We start from the raw sequence: 25921 nt of genomic DNA, 5'->3' as shown, positions 1-25921 counted from the left end.
TTGCCTGATCCAAGTCAACCTAAAATTCATATTATTCTTTTTGATCTTGTAGTTTAAATCTTTAAAAATGTAAATAATTTTTTATGGTAAAATATTCTTTACAAAAAGACAACTAAACTGGTTTTTCGAATGTTTCCGATACATTATTTTATTTACAATTCCATAAAGTATCATGAAAAAGAATAGTTAAAAGAAAAATAAAACGATATAAATATAAATCACATAGAATTATTACATTAAATGATTTAAAACACAAAGTAAATTATATGAAAATATTAATTATAGGTTTTAGTAAATAAAAAAAATTCAAAATAAAAAATAATTATCATGAAAATATTAATTTTATGACGTTATTACATAAAATGTTTAAAAATACAGAATAAATTTCAAGAAAACACAGTTATCATGGTGTTATAACATAGAATAATTATCATGAAAATACTATTATTATGACTTTATGGCATAAAATGATTAAAAATACAGAATAAATTAGAAGAGAATATTAATTTTATGTCTTTAATAAAAATAAATTCAAAAAAATTATTATGAAAATTTTAATTTTATATCGTTATTACATAAATTGATTAAAAACACAAAATAAATTTTATGAAAATATAAATTGGATGGTCTCAACACTTTTGCGAAAATAAATGGAGTGTTTGATCTAAAAGGCTTTTTACAATATATTTTATACTTAATTTATTATCAAAGCATAACTTTAATTGCTACATAGAACAATAAATCGCGTATTTGTGGGGCTTCGTTGTTTAAAAATTTATAGAGTCTGTAAATAAACTGAGATGTAAGAATAAAAAAATGAAGCAAATAATTAAAATCAAAAAAATCCAATAAAATAAATTATTTATTCAATAGAATGCCTTGATAATTTTTAACGAACCAATTCATACCATCTTCCGCAGTTATTCTGTGTTTCTTTCCCACAGGTTTTCTACATCTCTTCCTGTGAGCAACTCTCTGGCCCTTTCTTCCCAGCACAACAAAAAAGTCCATTCCGAAAATACCGATTCCGGGCTCATATTTAATTCCAAGATCAATATGTTCCTGAATACCAAGCCCAAAATTACCAAGTGCACTAAAACACTTTTTCGGGAGCTCGTATTCTTTTACTTTTAAAGCACGATCGAGAATATCCTTTGCTTTGTCTCCACGAACAGTTACATGCACTGCTATTTTTTCATTACGACGGATTCCAAATGATCGCACTGTTATTCTTGCTTTAGAATACTGTGGCTTTTGCTCTGTAAGTTGTTCAAGAACTTTTGCTGCTCGTTCGAGCTTTTCACCAGATTCACCTACGCAGCAGTTTATGCATAACTTCTGGATATAAATTTCTTGCATTGGATTTTCTTTCTCGATTGTCATTTTAGGTGGGGTCAAAAAATAATGTATTATTACAAAATGCTGTGAAAACATTAGACGACTATTTTGAGACTCAAAAATATTTAGAATAAAATAAGTAGTCTATATAATTTGAATGTACTTTTAATAAATTATTTCAGAAAAAAAGGAAAATTTGATGGTATTGCCGGTAGTTAATATTGTTTAATGGATTTTCAGCCAGTTATTTTACTACAATTATCGTATAAGAATATAAATCTGATCAATGAAGGTTTTTTGCCTCACAATAGCATCTAAAAAATAATAAATATTTAATAAAGCATCAAATTAAGTAATTAGAAATTATATTTTATATTGTGATTTAAATGGGATATCAATAGTTGTATTCCACGTGGAGGTTTTTATGTCTGTTCACGTTCAATAATTGAATGCATTTCATAATTTTTAAGTTCGGTAGAAAGAACTAAAACACATTTAAATCGTTTTTTTGTGATTTGCATCCTTAAATCGAATAAATACTAATTATTAGAAGATTAATAAAATATAGTTATATATTTTAGAAACAATTAAACCCGATAATTGTACATTTCTTTAAATACTACAAATTATAATTGTCAAAGAATATATATTACCGTCCACTATATCGTTAAAAATTCTATTTATAATAAATTGGCACTTAAATTTGCTAAAAAATTTAAATTATTGTTTGTTGCTTACGATTTCGGTTTTCCATGATATAGAATTTAAATTTTAGTGAATCATTTGCTACATTTCCATCAATAAAGAAATTTTTTTTAATAATATTTAAAGACAAATATCTTGAGAATTAGGCGTCGCACTACATAAATCATATATAGTATATATATATAGTTTAAAAATATTTTTTTTATTTTTATCTATGTTCATACAATCAATCGAATGTTTATCAACCCAAAGTTTTTAAATGTCTTCAAAAAAATGTAAAGGTAGGATTTTCACATCCTTAAAAACACAAAATCTTAAGTGATGACACAAAATAACCCGAGGTAAATAAATGCACACAAGTCTTTTGGTACTTCTCAAAATTAAAAAATGCGTGATTACCCCGAAAATTTAAAAGTAATTATATTATAATTCATCAAAAAAGAAAATTTATGATATATCGACATTTATTACTACATGATAAAATTTAATTACACGACAGAGGTTAAAACTTTCATGGAAGAAATTTAAAAGTTGCACATGTATGTTTAGATCCTACAATTGAAATATTATTTCGCTATAAATTCTTTGTAATAAATTATACAGCAATGTTTTTTTTACTTTTAAAAACACGCATTATTTAGATGTTTTTTTTGAATAAGTATAATTTATATGCAAAACCGCGTAATAAATGTGATGGTATGGTGGAAATAACATAACATCTATATTATAGTGTTTTAAATACTAAGAAAGTTTATACATAGACAAATGAAATTGATTTAGAAACTTTAATTCCAATTTTTTTTAGTAAAGTAGATATATTCTCAAATATTGGAAAATAATAATTATATAAGAAGCATAAATATTAGCTATTCTTCGAACCATCTAATCATGCTTTTACAATCCCAGAAAACAAGGAATTTAAAACCACTTCATGAAAAAAACATTTATAAGAGACACATATTATATTTTTTTAAATAGATGTAAATTAAGCGGCATGTTCAATTACTGGCATTTGCTTTTCAATTTTTTAGTAATAACGTGTCATATTTTAATCGCGAAATATCATAATCCGTATATTAAAGAATTTATGAATGCTAACGGGGGCTGTGGATACATGCAAACAATAAGGTATGGAAATATACCGGAATTTCATGTTTTAAAATATGAATATTATAGAGGATGGTTGTAAGGTGGATGCAATTGAATGTCTGTAGATTAGGCCTGCTCTGTAGAGCCATCCAAAGTTTATATGGTTGAAAAGGTGTAAAAGTAATAGAACGAAGCTAAAATAAGTAAATTTAATCAATTGGTCGATGCTCAAAAAATAAAATTTGTTGAATCTATAGCACCATTTAAAGTTTTGTTTTCTTGCTTACTCGTAAAAAGAAATAATATAAAAGTACCCCGAAGTAATAAAATTATTGAATAAAACAAACGAATCCCAACTGAAACACCCGCACAAACAATAAGATTGAAGAAAACACCGAAAAATAAGTCTTCTAAGAAGATAATAAATTATAGGGATGTTTAAAATAAAATAGATATTAAGCAAATGTCTTCTATATAACAATCCATTTTTTGCATGAACAAATTTAAGTAGCTAGAAATTATTTACCCCGTAAATTGATATGTTTTTTAAATGAATAACATTGGTGAAAGGCGTCATAAATGGGATGAGAAGTGGTAAAAAATACCATAAGCCATATGTGTTGGTAATATCAACCGAAGCATACACACAAACAAATAATAGTATTAAGGAAGACACTTGAATCAATAAGTCTTGAAAGAAGAAGATGGATCGAGGAAGATTGTAAAGATGATACACTGGAAAGACTATGTGCTAAATTTATTCTATAGAGCAATCTAAAATTATGCTTGAACAACTATGAATGGCTAAACTTGAACTCATCTCATTTGAGAGAAGAAGAGCAGTTGATGAATATAGATCAGGGGAAGGTGTCAAAAGCCGTATCAAGGTATTAGGCAATATTACCGATGGGCTGACTACGTCTCAATAGATGGAACTGATAAAAAGAAACTTGACCCATAAATAAATAAAAATGGCTAAAAATAAATTTAGCTAATAAATAAGATTAATAGTTAAAACAAATAATCATAAGTCGTACATAAAAAAGTTGTTAGAAATATCAACTGAGCAGAAGCGTGCACACAGACAATATGATCAAAAAAACACTTAAATTAATAAGTCTTGTGTGAAAAGGATACACTGATGAAGATTGTAAAAATGATACGACTGTGAAAATTATCAAGAAAATCGGTTTTATAGACTAATCTAAAGTTTTTCCTGACAAATATTAAGCCAAAAAAACATCGTAGCGCTTAAATAAATTTATTCTTTAAGAACAAATATATATGATTGTTGCCTGTTTCTTAAAGCTTTATAAAGTTTTATTTAGTTGGAAAAGTAGCTAAATTAATAAGAAAATTCTTGAATTTGAAATTTTTTTATATAATATATGTGTTTGAATATAAATTATTATCTTATTATTGTAATATATTTACATGCGTTCTTATTGTGTCTTGGATTTATTTATAATCTTTCTTATGTAAATAAATAACCAAACTCTTAGTATCATAAGTAATACTATTTGTATTTAATTTCAATTAGAGACATTGATCTTTAATTAAGTCTTGAGTACTCATATATTTAAAATTATTGAATATTCGGTATTTTAAACCATTAATTTTTCGTCGCATAATGTATTTATCGGTCGAGTTTTAACTTATAAGAACGAAACATCCAATTTATTTAAAAACTCACATTTTAGAATATGCTAAAGTTTGGATTAATGCCATCCTCATATTTTAAATTGTAAATGCTCATTAACCAAAATCACACAAGAAAATGGGGCTTTCTAAGGACAACCATCGTAAAATGAAAATATTTGAAATTAATTTATGGGTTATTTGATTTTCTGCAATTTAAATTTGATCTAGCAAAACTTATGATTAGTATATGAACAAATTTGCATGATATTTCGTTCAGTACCGACATCTTCACAATATTTCTCTTTTCAAAGCTTATTGATGCAAGACTTTCCTCTAACCCAAATGCTTGTGCGTATACTTGAGCTCCAGTTCCTATTTCTAGCTCCTTAATATACGATTTATAACATTATATAAATGAATAGTTATAAAAATATTGATTTTTTTATATGAATAAAGAACATGCAAATGAAAATTAAAATAATGATGTATACATCGGTAGCTTCTATACGCTTGAACCCCATAATATAAAATTATTTGTTAAAGGTAAAATATATGGTTTTCACGATTATATTTGACAAAACTTAATTGAAGATATCGAAACATATTTTTGAATTTGAATCATAAAATATATAATACGAAAAGAGAAACTTTAAATAAAATCAAAATATATATATATAAATTAAAGGGGAAGAAAAAATTAAAAAAAATATGATGGAATTGAAAAGAAACGACAAAAAACGAACAAGGATGAATGGAAAATCATCTATAATGTGACAAAAATTAAATAAAAGGCTAAAAATCCAGGGTTTAATGAAAATATGTAAAATAAAAAACCTAGACAAATCAAATTTTACCGTATTATATAACCAATATCTATAAAACCTCAAATTGATATATGCCAAAGGTATAAATTGAATTATTTGAAGCAGCAATATATATTTTAAAAAATTAAATACGCATTTGTATGCATTCAATAAATATATTCAAAATAAAATATAATTAAACCTGAGAATAATATATTTTAAAATATTGGAGCAATTTAAAGTTAAAATTAATAATTTACAGTTTATATACGAAAATTTTCCCTTTTTATGATTATGTTAACAACTGTTAAAATCTATGTTTTGTACACCCTATGATCAAATGATTAAATTGTGAACTTGTCCAATCTCGAATTAAGTATCTAAAAAAGATATTTTGAATCATCAATCAGACCGTATTTATTGATTTTTAGGAATCTTTAGATGTTTAAAATAAAAACAACAGAACTTTAACATTTTTAAAATAATCTACCAAGTTTATTTAGATATTTGTTCTTTCCCAATTAAAACTAAAGTTTATTTTACACTAATTATCCCAGAAAAAACCACATTTTGATGGTTGTTTTCGGAATTTCTTAAACATCTATAAATAATACCTAAATTCTTAGAACATAAAATACTTCCATTAAATTAAAAAAAACTTGATTTTTATATTTATTTATACATGTATTTTTCTAATTATAATTTCAATATGTCGACTTACATAATTTAATAAACAAGTACTTTTTGCAATTAATAACCGTACATGAAAGGAAAATGTTTTTTTATTAGTATGTAATTTATCTAATAATTTTCAATCATTTATTAGGACTATTTACTAAATATTAATTTATCTTTATTTTATCTCACATAGATCAGAAAATAATTACATAATATTTTTAAATATCTGTTTTAATTTTTAAATGTAATTCTATGACTTAAAATGCTTTCTATAACAAATAAATTTCAATGCGATCATAATTTTCATCTTTTCTTTTACATTGTATTTTATAAGAATTGATGTTGATTACATATTTTTTAAAAATATTGGGCTTTTAGAGAGGAAATTTAACTTTTATTTTATCTTCATCCCTTTTAATTTATATACTATCCTTTATTTACGCTTCTTTTCACTATGAACTAACAAACATCAATCAAAATTTTCTTATTTTAACATAATGCATCACTTAGTCGCATACATTTCTATTTATTATTTTACTCTTTCTTATCAATTTCATTCAATTTCTTATACTTTAGCCTTTCAAAAAAAACTCTAAGTTTGATCACATTCTTTCTATTTGATTATTTTATTTTAAATTAAATTGTGCGTAGTTTAAATTAAGATTATACACTTTAAATTATGGAGATTGTTTTCTTTAATAAAATATTGCAAGAGCTTTGATATAAAACAAAAAATATGTATTTGTGTGCACTTTCGTCAGTTCAGTGTTTAAAACTATAAATAAGCAAGATAGATCTAAATTTAATATTTAGATAATAAATTTGTTTATATTTTCCCAAAAAAAGTCCAAATTTTACGAGTATGTGGTGGTAGTCTTTATTCGATCACAAGATTTTCTCGATTTCGATAAGAACACATTGTAACTGTATTTTCTCTTGTATAAACAATCCAAGACGTTTGAATACGTTAGAAAATATACATATGCCGCTATTTATTTTTGGTTTTTGACATCAAATGTTTAAAAGATGATTTATATCGCATAATCTAGTTTTTCATGCAAAAAAATATAATTTTTCAATGAAAATAAATATAATGTTGAAACGGAAAACGTAAATACCTTTTAATTGCGGAAAAGCTGACCATTAATTCTGACTACAGAGATAGATTTTAAGGCGAATAATATTATTAATCAGAATTCGGGATGAATAAAATGATTTTAAACTGAAAAATATTTACAAATAGAAATAATTCCGCTCCTAAAACACATGTTCGAGATCCAATTTAAATAAGAATGAATTAAAATATAAACTATGATGTATATGAACACCCTGAGAGCAATTATTAGTTTCTTGGGATAAGAATATAAATTAAACATAGGCAAGCCTATAGTAAAAGAGTATTCTATGGCTTTCTATTCAATTAAAAGTTATTTGTAAAGAAATATAATAATAGTAAATTCACACAAAAGAAAAAACAAAAAATACCTTCATTGACAAAAATGTAATATTTTATATAATTATTAGAGCAATCGATGAAAGAATATGTCCTAAAATAAACAAAAATTATAATTTAATTGACGATAAAATGAAATGTAAGATTATACAATATACCTTATACTATATTAATTGTTTTACATGTTTTATTCACGGATTAATAACCATTTATATTTATAGACCAACTTCAATTATTTTACTTCTCCATAAACTATATCTTTAACTAAAACATCGCCCGTATATCCTAAAAACTAGACGGTTTTATGCATTTAATGCCTTGTATCATAATATAAAAACATCATTCATGAAAGATGTCGTGATAAAAAAAAATCCGATTATTTTAATTATAAAATGTATTTAAGACGTTTGGGGTATTTCTGAAGTGGCTTTAATAGTATAAATAAATATTTTTATAAAATTTTGTTTTGTTGATTTTTGTATGATCTAATTTCAATGTAAATACATTCCGGAATATTTATTTTGATCCCGATCAAATGAGCATCGAACTTCATGACCAGTTTTTATTCAGTATTGCTGCTAGTTATGTATAAAAAAAACAGAACATATCTTAAAAAGAAATATTTTAATTTATGTAGCTTTTTTTATAGAGACACAGAAGGAATCATATACATTTTTCACTCAGTATTTATATATAAACGCAGGAAATTAATTTTTGTTAGAATTTTCGTCAATGAAAATGTGTTTATTTTAGCTATTTTTCAAAATAGTTCTTTTTGAAGAGATATTATGACTGAAATCTCCAAATTTATATTTTTTTAATTGAAAATCATGGCTGAGATTAAAAAAAACCTATACAATTGATTTATAAACATAATAATTTGTTTTTATATGCAAAAAAGAGTTAATTTTACATATAAACCTAATACCAAAGCCCAATATTCAAGAAATACAAGAACAATTAATTGTTTAAATCGTTTTTAAAACCTTTTAGAAACTATATATTCCGAGTTAACGAAGTGTAAAAAATAGAAGTCACAGTATAACATAATTTTTTTTTTAAAATAATCAAAAAAACCATATTATTGTACAGTTTAAAAGGATATAGCGTGTTTATGATAGTTTTCGTTTCCCAGTTTTTTTCTTTAACCAACACATTTGAATTTATAAAATAAATATAGATGCCTTTAATGCATATAATTAGCCACAATTCTCAGATTGAAATAAAAGGGGTTTATTTTGCATTAATACTATCATTATGTCATTTTTTCATTCTATTTGGAATGATAATAGCGTTATTTGTAATTTATAAATTTTTTCAAGATATATTTAAGGATATTCATGTTATTATTTTCAACTAAAACTCCGTTTTTGCAATTCTTGTTTTAGAATTTCATTATAATTTTAGTTTGGATTGCAAAAATAAAAATAACACATCTATAAAATAGAATTATAATAATTTAAACCAATTTTATTTATTTTTAAACTAAAATAGTTTGAATTAGTTTTTCTAGTTCTTTTTTTTTATTTTCTGGAATTTAAATAAGCGATTGCATTATTAGTGATACAATATATGGAACCAAATGCATTGCTTATAGCTTTAGAAAATATCTAGATTATTTGCCTTTAGATTTCTTACGACTCAAATTTTCTCGAAAAGTTTGGTGTGTCTGTTTCGACCTTATTTCTAATAAATAAAATGAAAATGGGGAAAGTATTAAAAAAATGTGCAATGTATGCGTTTAAGAAATTAAAAAAACAAGTGAATTTTGCAAAATAATCCAGAAATTGAATACCAAGAATTTATAATTATATTGAATATGTGTTGAATTCAATTTTAAGGATATATATTTTAGATTTTTAGAATCATATTGTAAAGCACAAGAAGATAAAAACCAGCCTGTTCATTGTCATATACTACTAAATTGCCGTTTTTCAATTATTCAAATCTCATAAATATTTATTTAGTTATTTATATGATATGTTAAGGTTCTTTTATCCGCAAAATGTTTCTAAAATATAGTAGAAATAACCATACTGTTATGCCCAAGACCTTAAATTATAATTTCGTGGTGTTTAATCTTTAATTACGTTTCTCTGTATATTATTAGCATAGTTATATCGTTAGCCGATGTTATCATTATATATATTTTACATCTGGCTATTTGCTTCTAAAATAGCACTATTTATAAATTCATGTATAATACAGTGAAAATAAGAGACTTATTATGTGGAAATATTTAAGTATTTATGAATAGAATTTTTTAATAATGGAGAGTCAAGATAATTATATTTTTATTTTATGAATAAACACGATTAAAGCTTCAATTGTAATTGGCATCAATATTTTTTTTTAATGTATAAAATTATTAGAAAAGAAAGATTTGAGGGACACGAGAATACTAATTTTAATGAATGATAAAGATTTCAATTTAGTTGCGGATTCGTAAAATATGTTCCAAGTGCGAAGCTTTAAATGCAAAAAAACACATAATACGGATTTATTAGGTATAGCGAAATAATTATGTATATACGATATTTTGAATCGGCATTTATAGTTTTTTGAAATTAATTTCTCACGTGTACCTAAAGAAAGAATAAAAATGGGGGCTTTGATATTATTATTTATTTACGGGTTAATTTTCTTTTTATCTATTTAGACGTGGTCAGCATATTGGGAATATTTCACAACTCCTTGATGCATCTTTTACACCTTCCTCTGATATATCTTCATCAACTGCTCTTCTTCTCTCAAATGAGATGAGTTCAAGTGTTTTGCAGAGTGTGAGAGCTTGCATGTATGCTTCTACTTCGTCTGGGATTTTTAACTCCTTAACAAAAATGGGGACTTTAATCCATAATTTTGATTAATTTGCAATTTTAGATTGTAAAAAAAATATTTATGATTTCGAATATTTAAATTTTATTTATCTCAGAAAGAAAATATGATAAATTTTTTAAAATAATTTCTCATCAACAAATTTTAGAATGTAAAAACATTTTTTTAAATCACTGATTATACACATGTAAAATATATGGCTAAATATCTTTGCAAATGGTTCATTTCCAACAAATTATTTAGCTCTAAAAGTTCAGTAAAGTAATTTTTCAAACGTTGGAATGATATATTTTTGATTATAAACAGGTATCTAGACTCTAGGTTTAAATCTCACTTGTAACAGGTAAATTACATATTTAGCTTATGTCGTTAACTTTTAATCTCTATTTATATACTGAAACGTTAAGGTAGTATAACAGGCTTGCAATTTAATTTGATCCTTCTGTAATTAATTCAATCCTATACAATTAATTTAATCATTTTGGAATTAATTTGATTTTTTTGAATTCGTATTAATCCTTTTGAGATTTAATTTAGTATATAAATATACTAAAGATGAAACCTTGGGATTGAGGAATACCTTTTTATTTTAATAGGTCTCGAAAGAAGGAGGGGTATTGAAGAAGACTTTGGAGAGGAGAAAATAGCCGAAAGTATAAATAGGCTGTGCGTACAGAGAATCAAGCAAAATGTGTCTGAGAACAAAAACTAAAATTACGACTATAAATATAGCCCAAAAATAAAAAATATTTTACTAAAGATCAAAAAAATGAAATAGTATCAAAATAGAATTCAAGTAAATAAATAAATTTTTCATTTTTATATAACATTCAGATATTACTGTCACTATTATAGAAAATTTAAGATATAGAAAAGTATCTGATAGCAAGGAATTTAATTATTTAAATTTATATATAAGGCAAAAGTCCAGCATTCATAACTAGATATTTTGATTACAATTAAAAACGATCACATTCATCTTTAATTTACAAAAAAATACAGAAATTACTGAGAAAATAGTCCGTGAAGGACTAAAACAAAAAAAATATCGCCCGAAACAATGGAACTGATATATAGTGATATACAGGATGATCTTTGTAATGCTTCTAAAACTCCAGACTAAGATACGTATACTGGAAATCAATGTTTGTGAACCAACGATAGATGATTCGATTGGAACCATGAATTATCCTTTTAATAGAATACAATTAGTGCCGATACAGAGAAGCTGTCCAACAAATTGAAGAAAGGTTTCGAATATTGGAATGGATTTCTTACTTTATCTGACGAAAAATTGATTTTTTTTGTATGAAGTTGGAATCAGTATATCAATGAGACAAAAATTTGGCAGAAGCCTATTGAATACTACTTTAAGAAATTTGTTATAAGAATTTTTTTGAAAAATAAAAGAGTAACGCTGCCATGATCAAAAGAAAAATTTTTTATCATAAGATACAGGAATTATCATATAACCAAAAAACGATTATAATATTCGTTGAAGGAATATTAATGTATTGTAGTCAAAATACCATTCATATAACATAAATAATTGCTGATAATGCTAGCTTAATAAAGCACCAGATCTTAAATGTATATCCAAAGATATTGGACATGGATTGGTTTTTTAGCTCCTTATAGCCCCTCAAAATCACCCGATAGAAGAAGTATTCTCTAAGTATAAGACCTGATTAGATATTACAATTCTAACACGAGTGATGAACTTCTAACAAAAAGATGAAATTCAACTGATGATATTTTGGAATCAGACGTCGTAATTTTTTTAATCATGCAGGATAGCAGTTTTAAAGGAATTAAAGAGATACATTTGAACAAATCGAGTTCTAATGAAAATTATTTCTATTATAGATGTTATTTAACTTTAATTTCAAATTTGTAGTGGATCATAAAAAAGTAGATGAAATGCAACGTAATAAATTAAATTGTTAAAGGATTAATTTAAATTGTAAAGGGATTAAATAAAAATGCAAACTCTAGAATACACGCAATAAAAAAACTGTTGATTAAAAAACAGATAATTAATTCAGCACAGCTACAAGGAATACAACAAACACCAGTACCAGTAGACCGACCACGAGCAAAAAAAAATTACCTTTAATATGCACTTGATTGTGATGCTGGAATAACTTCAATCGATTCCCGAACCCAGCTAAAATCACTCAAAGCTACTATCAATATGGTGGGGATACTTCCCAGGCGTGACTTAATTCACAAGTTTTAATTAAAGCAGCTGAACTTTTTTTAATGTCCCCAATAAAAAATTTTGCTTAAATGCATATTTTATTTATCTTTTGGCTAAACTTATCGTTATAATTTTAGTTTTTGTTCTTAAGCATAACTTGCTTGATCTCTCGTGGGCATCGCGTTTTAATGCATAAAAGTATTTCCTCTTCTCTGAAGTTTTATTAAATATCTTTTCTCCATAGAAGATCTATTAGTTCAAGGGTTTTTCTCAATCCCACTTAATACATAGAATCATATACATTATTATTACAATAAAGGGCTTTCTTTTGATCATATGCGACGAAATTGTATATTATAATTTATATAATAAAAAGTTACATGATTAAAAATCGAAAAAAGTTTAGACTATATAGTATATGTATTAAATAAAAAGATTATATGACAAATTATATCGTAAAAAATAAAATTTTTATATTATACAATGAATTTAAAAAATAATAAAAAGAAATGCTCAAATAAACAAATGTTTTCAGAGTATTCCAAATTATTTCTCATTTTTCTATGCTATGCTTTTTCTTTTTTTACTATATTAGCGCAACCAGATGGTCCTTATTTTGCATTTTAAGATACCATTCAAACGGGATATGAACAAAAAACGGAAATTATAACGAATCAGAGTATGAATTTTCTAACAGAAAGTATTTTATATCATATAAACTAAATTAATTTGTTTTGCGATAAATACCTAGAATTTATTCTAAATATAGTAAACAAATAAAGCGTTCCATAATACATAACCATGCTTGACAGATGTGTAATATCATTTTTATTTTGTTTTAATATCATAATTATATAAACCAGATAAGTTTGAAATTTGATTTTTTCTATAATTTTTGTAAAACACCACTAAAACTTAACACAAAAAATGCTTTCACCTTGCATTTTAGCCACAATATACCAAAATTCCACATAAAATTAGATATTTCAAATTACCATATTTTTTTTATAACAATAAAATGTTATTATATTCTAAAATAAACAAATGGTTATCTAAAAATATTGAAATAATAATAAATTTCACGTTTGATAGTTCAGGGTTTTTCTAGAAAAAAATATAATAACAACTTATAATCCCAAAATCTATTACATTAGATCGAAAAAGAAATAAACATCGATATTTTTAAATATAAGAAAATTTGTATTAAATTTTTTGATGTTAATTTTGAGCTTCCTACGATTTAATATCACCATTACTTATTTTTTCGTAAAGAAATACGAAATTAATGCAAAATAACGATAAATCTTTTTCGAAATTCAAATTCTAGAAATATATATTAAAACGTTTTGATCCTTGTCAAAATAATTCATTTGAATAATATATTATCTTTTAGCTCAATTTTTTTTAGAAATCAGTAGAAAATTAAATTGGAAGACTTGGAACTAAATAAGTTTTAAAAATGGTATTTTATCAGCATTTATTCTATAATTTTTTAATGCGAATTTCTGTTAGATATAATAACTTATACTGAGCTTTCTATAAATTGAAAAACATACATATCTCATTATATTCATACTTTAAACTCTCTAGACCTTAAACATTATAAAAAACATTTGCTGCATTTTTATGATTTTAAAAGTTTCAGAATTTTCTAAAATACTTTTACTTATATCTATCACACGCTGGATCATATATATACCAGAACTAGAATTATTTATTATAATATATAAAGGTTATTAGAAAAAATAAAAACAATTTACGAATAATATATGTTATTTTTCATCCACATATTTTATTAAAATGTGCTGTAATATACAATTTATCATCTTTTTGTTTGGCTACAGACTTGACGAATTTCTAGGTATTCCATTATGTTGATGACCGTTACAATTAGAACATCAATGTTTAGTAGAATAAGTTCAAATGAAAAATAGCATCCATCCATTCCAATTTTAACAATAAAATATCAATTGTTAAAATTTATCCTGCATAAAAATATAATTCATAGCCTTTTCGTATTATGTAGAAGAATTTTTAGGCTGCATTTTCCGATCTATTTTTAGGTTGTTGTTGTTTTAAATTTATTTTTACGGTTTAAGAGGAATAGAGCCACAAAAAAAGGTATTAAAATATGTTTCATAAACGTACTTAAACTTTATATAAATAAAACCTTCTCATTGATGATTTCAGCTAATAGTAGACGATAGCATCAATTTAGTTTTTTGTAAGAGAATAATGAATATTCAAAATAGAATCAACTAACAAACATCTGTATAATATATAAAAATGCATGGTAAATTTTAAAACAATTGGTATGATTGCTGTGTTATATTTCAATATAATAAATCATGACATAATTTGTGTATAAAATATAAGTAAAAAAAATATTTGCTGAAAACTTTATAAATAGATTTGTAATGTTGCATTTTTTTCTTCTATTTTTATGAATAAAATAAATTTTAGCAAATGCTAGTAAAATCAGAATTAAAACATCCAATAGATCCATACTGTGTGTGGGAACAACCGTAATAGGTAAATACTAGCCGTTCAAGTATATTTAGTGGTCGATATTATTAAATTATACATTGGATAGGTTATATAAATTTATTCAAAAAACAAAGTATCTTTTTTACACACAATCTTTATTTCACCCATAATATTTTTCGTGGTTTTTCATTTTAATTGTTTTCACTTTAATGTTATTCGATAATACCCATACATGAATGATATTGATAAAGCTAGTGAAATAATATTAAATAGCAAGATTCAGATCGCACAACGTATGCGAGCACTTTTTTATCTCAAAAATCTAAATAATGAGGAATCGGTCAAAATTTTGTCAAGAGTATTTAAAGACAGATCGATTCTTTTAAAGCACGAAGCTGCATACATTCTAGGCCAAATCAAGAAAGAATCGAGTAAAGAAATTTTAATGGGTGTTTTAAAAGATATAAATCAGGATGAAATATCACGACACGAAGCTGGAGAGGCTCTTGGAAATTTTTTGAATGATGAAATGATTGTCCATCTTTTAAAGCAATTCTTAAATGATTCCAGTATGCCTGTACGAGAAACCTGTTATCTTGCTATCAAGAAGTACGAAGAATACAATTTATTAAAGAAAGAAAATCCGAATTTTCAAGATATTCTGTCTCCGTTTGATTCTTTTGATCCTGCTTTTCCATTAGAAAATGTTGATTTTGAAACAGCAAAAAATATATATTTAGACACGAAGGAGTGTCTATATAAAAGATATAAAGCCATGTTTTATTTTAGAAATTTAATGAGTTCAGAAGCTATTGATGTTTTAGGATCGGGTATGAAGGATGAATCGGCTTTGTTTAAACATGAAATTGCCTTTGTTTTTGGACAGATGCGCAAGTCAGAATCTATAAAATATCTTACCGTTGGGCTTAGCGATATAAATGAAAATGGAATGGTTAGACATGAATGTGCGGAAGCCCTGGGGGCTGTTGGAACTGAAGAAACTCGAATTATTTTGGAAAAATATCTTCATTCGGATGTTGATGTTGTGCGTGAAAGTGTTGAAGTCGCTTTGGATATATATGCGTATGAATCTGGCAATGAAGCAGAATATGCCGTTATTTAAAGTAAAAAATAAATTCATTTGATCATAATCAAATAACTCTGTTTCATTTAACTTATCCTTTTTCTGTTCATCGGTTATTTCCCAATGAAATTATCCGTTAGGAAAAATTTTAATTCCAATAATAAAATTTCACTTTAACAGCTTAAATTTTTGCATAGATTTAGACAATCTTCCGAATATAATTTTTTTTATCTTGGAGGAGTATTTGAAAAAATATATCACAAATAAATAACGTATTTTAATATATTTATTTTCAAATATTAACATCATTGAAAATTGGTGTAATATGGGTTCGTATTTTGAATTTATCATAATTAAAGTTAATCTTGTTATGGTGAGTGATTTAATTTGCGGCGTTTTAATGAGAAAAAAATAATATTGACCTCAAAATGATATAACAATAGAAAATGGCGGTTGGATAAATTCATTGAACAATACACTTGCAAGGGAAAATATTTCCCTGATATCAGCATGAATATGGGTTGAGAGGGGTATGAATGTAGAAATTTCCTATTGCGGCTAATAATAGACAAGAATATCATTGCGACCATAGATTGACTGCTGTATTTTAGAAGGTCGAAATCCACTTTGACTAATATAAAAAAGAAGTATTAGGTGAGCTCACAGAAAGATACAGCAGTTAAGCACAGGTGCTCATATTAATAAGAAAAATGCCAAATAGCAGTATGTAAACTTAAATAAATACTGTTAATCCATTCTTAATTGAATTATAGTCATATTTTAATACATTTAGTTGGAATCGACCATATTAACACACCGTAAAATTATTTTTATCAAAAAACTCGTACCAGAAATTATAGAATTCAAAAAACAAAAGAAATACGCAACGAATTAAATGGTTTATGAAATATTTTTTAATGAATTAGAGTTGATGGAAGCATAAACTTATTGGTTCTGTAGAAAATCCGAACCTGTGTATGTATAAACGCTAAGTACCCATGGTTGGGTGGTGCAAATATTCAATATGGAATGTTATATTCTATTGAATGAAGGTTTGGATAAATCACCCAAAAATAGTTTTTCTATTACCAATAGATAACTTAGATGGCTTAGGCCAAGGAATACAGAAAACTCTAGCAGGTCGACTCGAGTGAAAATTGTGTATTAAATTTAAACAAACACTTGATTGTAACGCCAAAACATCTTTTTTGCTCTTCGATCGCAATATAAAGCAATCCAGTTTATTATTAGTATATAATAATGCTTCTAGATTTCATGTCACGATTAGTATAGTAAAATTAAAATCGTTGAAACCTTTCTTTTAAAAAAAATAATAAAAGAAAAATTTTCACTGAAATTCACAATTAAATTTTTATTCATTGTTTTATATTTTACATAAGCATTCTGCATTTTTATAAAGCTAAAACCACCTTTAAAAAATCATTCAATGCTAAAATAGATACGCACATAAAAATAAAGCATAAATATAAGAAAAATTCTTGGCTAATATGACTAACCATGAAAATATTCAATTTTTGAAAGCTTGTTACCATGTAAAAATAAAATACTTTGTAAAATACACTAAAATTTAATTAAAATATATCAGAGTCAATTAGAAAAATAAGTAATTTAAATATCGACATGAAAATATTCAGCCACATATTATCGTTTTATAAAACTAGTTTTTTTTAAATGATATAAAGTGATTTATATTGCCCGATGCAATATCCAACAGAACTTTTGACTTGCTATATAGAGGCCCAGGACGTCTTAAAATTTGACAAAAAAATATGTGTTATAATGTTTATAACTACTAAATTGCATAAATTAATACCATAAAGTGGTTTTTATTTATTTATAATATAGGGATAGGATTTAGTTCTTTATATCATAATCATTCCTCTATTAAGATTCAAACTTCTGAATATAAAGCCATTTTTATTTGGCTTCAGGGTACAAATCTTAAGTTTTGTCATTAAGTGTATGTTTACAATAAAATTTAAGAAAAAAATACGCAGTGTATGCATTGTAGCATAAAGCTTAAAACAGCAAAAAAATACAAAAAAAATTAAGCTTTTAAGTAATAATAATAAAATATATTTACGGAATTTCTTTATTTTAATCATAGACTATGGGTGAGTATAATTAGTGAATTTCTGACCATTTTTAATTTAGTACCTTCAGATATATCTATGAAACATATTTTATTTTTATGATTAATATTTTTAATCCCGGATAGCACTATATAACAGCAAATTTAAAGCGAATTTTGTATGATAAACGTATTTTGTAAATAGTAAAGGGATTCAAAAATAAAAGATTATAAAGATAAAAATGTATAATATTATGTATATGTGACATAAAAAATGATGTGAAGGCAGATAAAATGAAAAATTTGAAATGAGAAAATCTTATTACACACAAAAAATATTGAAAATTGTTTTTTTAAGCATAAAAGAATTTATTTTGCAATACTTGAAATCCATAATGCATTTTTAAAAAGACAAAATGCCATTTACATATAATATTTGATCAATTATCCAATTTAAATAAATAAAGTGCTAAATATTAAAACACATTTTTTTTTCTTTACTGTGTAAAGTACGGAATGAATCAGCTGAGTTTTTTGTGTAATAATTATAAAATAAATTGTATTAATATGTGGTGTGTAGGTGATAAACCAGAAGTATTTTTATATATCTTGTTTTAGATCTATTTTAAAATCGAATACTATACTTTTATGTCACAAATTTTTACATAGCAAAAATATAATAGTAGTTTGCCTATAAATATTTTGTCACATTATACTTACTTTTTTTAATATTTTTATGTGCTATTTTTTTAAAAATTATGCATATTTATAAAAATTCGCACAGTTAATTCCGGAGAAAAAAACTTCATGAAAATATAATCTAGAAAAATAAAGTCGCACCTTACAGATGTTCAAATCTAGAATAAATGAACTAAACCAAAATTGTTTTTTATTATGTAATTTTTTGATAGTGAACTTAGACTGGTTTTTATGAATTGAAAAACATCTATTTGTCGCGATTATTAATTAATAGGCATATTATGCCTTTAAACTAGCACATAATTGTCTTAATAAAATTATAATCACATAATTGTCTGATAAAATCACAAAAACATAATTATGCCCCTATCTCAAAATTAAGCCGCCAATATGAAAAATTAATATTTAACAACATTCTTGATTTGTATTTTTCTCATATTTCAGCAACTTGTATATTAAAGAATCAAATAAGACTTTTATATTTAAAAACTGCTATAAAGTTTCGTATATCTAATAGCAAATCATAAATAATCCTTTTATTATGAATTAAGTGATATATAATATACATATCCAATAAAATGATATAAGTTATATATTTTTCGGAAAAATGACATTTTTAGAATGTAGCTCAAATACGGATATCACAAACATACCACTTATATATAAAAAAATGCAGGTTTACCATAATTTATATTGGTTCATTTTTCGAATCCATACATAACATCAAAGACTTGCAAAATGTAATTCTTAAATTTAAAATTTTTTATTATTAAATAAAAATTAGTAAGAATTAAATGATAATTATCAGAAGAATTGAAAACATAAAAATTAAAGGAATTATGTGATACAATAAATAGAAAACATAATTCACAAATATTTTAAGATGCTTTTGGGTATTTTTTATGATCAAAAAAATTTATGAACTAAAAAAACAATAATTTTGCATACTTATGAGCTCATAATGTCTAGATCTATTTTTACTCTAAAAATATATACAAATTTATGTTATATCAAGATCTTGGCATGATAAACTTACAAATTTAATGTCTTTACAGGAAGTTTTCAGTGAAAAAATATACATTTACTGTTAAAAAGTATAATTTAAAATAGCTTATTTTATCGTATTTTCATTTTGACAAACAATAAACTATATTATAATTACTTTAAAATAAAATAAATACGGTGGAGAAATTTACATATATACAAGTCCGTATAAATATTTATCCTATTTTTGGATATTCATTATATAAACCTGCAGGTGTATATTTTGCATATTGTTTTTTTTTCTTTGTAAGTTATCAATTTGGACCTGTTTGACTTAAAATATTGGCGCTTAAAGACATATCAAGAATGACATAGATGATTCTATGATTTGTACAATTTTTGACTAATTTCAAGAAATGAAGATTAAAGATATTAATGCTATTTTTTATAAGTTTTTTTTTTGCCCATAAAGGAGCATATGCACCTTTTATTGTTTACAAAATATTTTATTAGGTTTTAAAAAAGATGCCATTAATATCATTCGGTTTAATAGAAAATAGAATACGTGCTGACAGATATCACAGAATAAAATATTATTTATTATTTTATTTCAAGCATTCAAACCATTAAATATAAGTGCACCATAGAAAAAAGAAGCGAAGATAAAACAACCCAAAACATCGGGCGGAGAAATAGAAGATGTAAAAATAAAAATACAACATCTTATAATAATAGTTTCTATTAAGGATTAAGAGCGATTTTATAATTTAAGTTAATCTGAGCATTTTATAATTACCCATTAATCTTTTAAATCACCCACGTCGTCTTGATAAAAAAGTCAAATATATTCCAATTAAATAATATTCATAAAAAAATACACAATATCGGTTAGTTAATAAGTTTTTTATATTAATTAAAGGCAGAAAATCGTATTTTAATTGCTCCTACTTGTATATTCTCTCAGTGTTTGCTTTAGAGTATATCTTAAAGCGCTCAACAAAGAGGTAAAATAATATATTTTTTTATAATTGATACATACCTTATAAAATAAAAAAAGTGATATAAAATAATATAATTTTTTATTTTAAGCTAATTTATATTATCATTCAAAGACTCGGGTTTCTAGACATGCGATTCTAGGTTCTTGAAATTATTTTATTTCATGGAACTTATCATATATAACATTATTTACAATTTAGGTTTCTTTTGTAGCTTTACATAATAATTTAAATTACAATTAATTTACCTCTGGGCTTTTACGTAATTTTCTGGATGTACAAATAAAACAAGAAAATTAACTATAAATTGCCTTAATATTATACTCGAGCAGATAAAGTTTATCTAATTTCTTATATTTGAAGCGTTTAAAACTTAATTATGTACTTATTAAAAAAATACAGACTTATATGTTTAAAAACACCTATAAAGCTATTTATAAAGTAAATTCACAACCTTATATGATTAAATAAAGTTAATTTTTCGATATGAGTTTATAATTTTTGTGTAATTTTCTTATTTATCCATTTGTATTTCTAATCACAAATAAGTATATTTTTCCTGCTGTTTACAAATATAATATGGGTCACCAGCAGCGAAGAATATCGAAAGACAGCCTAAATAACCTCAGCTTCAAATATATACCATTTAATATATTTTATTGACACTGATGGATGGAACTAAAATCTTTACGAATACAAGAGGAAATAATCTAACCCATGATAGTTTATTTAATTTAGATAGGCGGATTAGCGTAGTTTAAAAACATATATACAGCATTCTTAGTCTTATGGTTAAATGAAGGTTGCTTCATTCTCAAGCATAAAAAATAAATAAATTAAAACCACTATAAAATCATATATCAAGCAGCATTATTATAAATTTAAAAAAAATTACAACTTTTACTCAAACAAAGTATTTTAATACAAAAATATCGAATTTTCTAATAAATTATATCATCTTAGCATACCAATATTAATACTTTCATATTATTCATAATATTAAATAAGATTGATAATATTAAACTGAACTTAGTTGATTTACTTATGTTAAATCTTATTACCTGTCTAGACTAATTCAAGTGTGAAATATCTATTTTTTCATGTAAAATCAGTCAAAATACTTCTTTTGTTGTGTTTAAAACGTAAGAATACACATATAGTTTTTTAAAATGTAAAATCTGACCAATGATTATTCCCTTTATTTTAAAAGTTGTCTCATAGAAAGATTTTCCAGATGTACTTAGCTAAATTTTTTTTTCAATTATTTAAATACGTTAGTTTATAATTTTTTTTTGTAGGATGAAAGCTTTCCGAATTTTGTATTATATGTTTTCTTATTAGAACCTTTTTAATTTATCGTAAATAAAATTCAGTATTATGTTTCAGTACACATATTTTTCTAAAGTAGCAAAACAAATTGATATATTGCCCATGATATAGATTCATTTGACTTAAATAACAAAAGCTGATGCTAGCCCATATATAAATTCACTTAAAGGCATAAAAAATTAGAACATTTGACATCAATATGATAAAACCGAAATATTTGTTTTTTTATTTTATATGTTAAGATACTAATCTTTGAAAAAAATAAAAAACACATTACAAGCAATTATATTTTAATATATAATTAACGAGTTAAATATTGTAAATCGCGGAAACATTCCTTCATATCATGACATTACAGAAATTATATAATTACCGAAAATATAAATTATTCGAATATGTTTAGCGTTTTTCAATAAAAAAATATAATTGTTTTTTTAAATTATGAAGTCGCTATTTAAGAGAGAAATGCTTAAATTTATAATTTACCAATATAAAATAATTTTATTGTTTTATACTTTATTATTGAGCAAGAAGCACATAAACACGAATTAAAAGTTATCAAGATAATAACTATAGTTTTATATTGACATAAAACCCCTTTAAAAAATATTTATATCTTTATCTGATATCGATACAGCCAAAAATAAGTATGCCTAAAAAATTGCGAAAATAAATGTAACATTTGGAAGTAACATATTTAGATACAAAAACTTTGCGTGCTTTAGTCACTAACGTTTAGTTTTAATTGCCAAAAATTATAAATGTTTTGAAAATAACAATGTATTTCTGCATAATTCAGAATAATTCGGACATAATTTTCCTTAAGGGTTTATATTTTTCAACAATATTTACATAAAAGGAGTTTTGACCCACTTTCTTCCGATTTCTATATAAATTTTTTTATCGAGCAAATCGATTTTCAAAACGTTTAATTTTTTTTATTTACTCATTATTTTTTTCAATGTACAATTTTTATCGATTTTAAGTATCTTTTATAATATATTCGTTCATATATATATATTCATGTATAATATTGTTTTCTTTTAATTTATTAATGCACATACTTCGCGCTATTCATGATATTTTAGGAAAAAACACATAACTAATTGTAAAATTCAAAATTTATTTTTTTTGCATTTCATAAGCAGTTTTAGTAAGCACAAGAGAATTGGCACTAAAATTCATAAAATTAAACACATATATTTATGAAGGCGACAATCATGGTAATTATACGGGCATCTGTTTTGTTCCAAATATTTATATAAATAAAACGTTCATTTAAACACTTCAAACCTGCACAAAATTCCATGGGCGAAAAAATTTATAATCAATAACTATGGTATATTTTTAATAAAAATTTTGATTATATTCGAATTTATCATTTATATTAGCGCGAAATGAACAGTGAATGTATTAACCAAAATTTATTTCGAAAGTTAAAATATAAAAATAATCAATCAGAAATACATAAACAGTTATTGGTTTATTTTTAAAATTAAAAATTTAAGGTTTTGTATCGAACATGCTAAATTGGCCTCAAAAAAGCCAGATAAACATAAAATATTTTTATTCGTTTTTCTTCCATAATTTAAGGTTTTTAAAATAAATAAATAAAGTAATTCTCATTCTATGCCACGAAAAATCATACATAAGGTTATATTGTATAGATATAAGACACAAATACTCGGTTGCAAAATTATCAAAACGTATACGTCTTGCGTTTTGTTTTAGATACATTGTATAATATTTGGCAGTCTTAAATTTTTTTGGAGTTCGGTTATGGTTTTATGTTTAAGGCATTTTTTTTTCGCTGTTAAAAAATACATTTATTATAATAGGCTTATACATTTTATTTCCAGGAGGCGAGGTGATTAAGAAGGCGTTAATAAGTGGGATTAGTTCCAACCGTAACACCCTTGGATTATATATATGTTTTTAAAATTAGAAATATCTGAAAGAGTGGTCAGTTCAAACTATAAAATAAAATCATAATAAGGGTGTAAATCCGAGAATAGATTAGGGCTGCAGGTTAACACGCCAAAAGCAAGCCTCAGCATTTAATGTAGCCAGCTTTATTCAGAAAAGATATGTATAAGTGCAGATTGGTGATGGTAGCATAATAAACTAGCGACAAAAGTATACAGAATCTCGTCCCTTGTATCGAACGGTTAAAGTTCAAATTCACGGAGATTAAAATGCTTACAGGTATGTAAAGAACCCCATAAAATGGTACATCAGATAAGAAAAAGTACATATGACCATAGGCTAACCCCTGAAAAAGAAGATATTCACATGTGAATAGATTAAAAAACAATAAACTTCGTCTCGATTTATTCATAATGGGGCACACAAAAAAGTATAAAAATTTGAGAAGAAATCTATTATCTAAACATGACATAAATGATATAAAAAATACTTATTTGCACGAATGGTGATTGTATTCAGTATTTTACTTTCATGAGTATATTTTAATTTTAAATTGTAATTTTAGATTTTATCTTTGGGCATAGCGTGATTTATTTCATATGAGCAAGTTTTATTCATGCTTTGACTTTATACTCTTCTTTTTATACATACCTCTCTATTTTCAAAGAACTATCTGTTTAAGGTTTAATCTCAATCCTATATTAGGAATACATGCCTCGATTTGGCTAAAACTTCGATTTCTTCGAGACATATTTTACGATATTGTGTGTGCCTTTATTCCATGTTACGACATATGTTTTAATTTTGTCTTGTACTGGATTTTTAATAGCAAGGGAGATGCTAATAGACCATATTTTATTGGTTTCTGGTTTCGATCATGTCTATATTATACTTACTGGTTACACAAATTTTGCCTAAGACAGTAATTCTTTTTGTAGTAAATGATTATATCTCTTATGTTAATAGTTAGTTTCATGATCGTCTTAATTTATTTACCTATTTTTATCACAGTATATTAATTTTTTCATAATCTCTTGTTCCTAAAGCCCTCAGATTTTCTTTGGAAATTTATAATTGCATACTATGATGAAATTATGGAGGTACTATAATATAAATTATTTCTCTTTGCATAATCTATACATAATTTTTTTGCATCTAGTCGCCAAGTGATCAGCAATTTAAAAGATTCATTACAGTGAGTGCATATTGATTTTCACAAAAAAAAAATTATATTTTGAATGAAGCAGAATCTTGCACCTTTTTTATGTTTCTATATTACCCTTATTTATTTGCTAAAGAACCTCTAATATTTCAACTTTGACTTCTCGTAAACCCAAAAGTTTTTTGATGTAGTTATTTTAATTTTATGTTTCACAAAAAACACTCTTTTTGCTTTAGCTTGAGATTCCATATTTTCAAGGTTTTATTTTGGCTTCAAATATTCGTTAATCAAAGCCAAGTGTGCCGCTTTTTCTATTGTTAATATAAGAGCCTCTTTAGACGATTCTACTTCTTTCCGTGATAATGATGTTATAATAATAATCGACAAAAAGTTTTAGAACTATAGAGTTTAGACA

At 24.8% G+C, this 25921-nt stretch overlaps 1 protein-coding gene across 2 annotated transcripts; it reads right to left on the bottom strand.

The window, feature by feature from the left end:
* Nucleotides 1-858: 858 nt before the first annotated feature.
* Nucleotides 859-10047, bottom strand: LOC147078239 (large ribosomal subunit protein uL5-like). Of its 2 annotated transcripts, XM_085960558.1 has the most exons (2): nucleotides 10021-10047; nucleotides 859-1371 (listed from the first exon to the last, which is right to left on the bottom strand). In XM_085960558.1, exons 1-2 carry the CDS (start codon nucleotides 10045-10047, stop codon nucleotides 859-861), a joined length of 540 nt encoding a protein of 179 aa, XP_085816684.1. The 2 variants fall into 2 exon arrangements, with proteins under 2 accessions (XP_085816684.1, XP_085816685.1); XM_085960559.1 differs by lacking the exon at nucleotides 10021-10047 and having other exon boundaries at nucleotides 859-1383.
* Between the last annotated feature and the right edge of the window lie 15874 nt (nucleotides 10048-25921).

Source organism: Rhyacophila brunnea, unplaced genomic scaffold (assembly GCF_057557595.1).
Source record: "Rhyacophila brunnea isolate RB1 unplaced genomic scaffold, BYU_Rbru_1.0 scaffold_111, whole genome shotgun sequence".
Classification (NCBI taxonomy): Eukaryota; Metazoa; Arthropoda; class Insecta; order Trichoptera; family Rhyacophilidae; genus Rhyacophila; species Rhyacophila brunnea.
This window is presented reverse-complemented; position numbering and strand designations above follow the sequence as displayed.

What these genes read in the sequence shown, in the direction of transcription:
- LOC147078239 (XM_085960558.1), bottom strand. Translation starts at nt 10,047, where the DNA reads ATGCCAATTACAATTGAAGCTTTAATC. An exon ending in TTACAATTGAAGCTTTAATC is followed by an intron (nt 1,372 to 10,020) that starts GTGTTTATTCAT and finishes ATGACAATCGAG; the next exon opens with AAAGAAAATCCAATGCAAGA.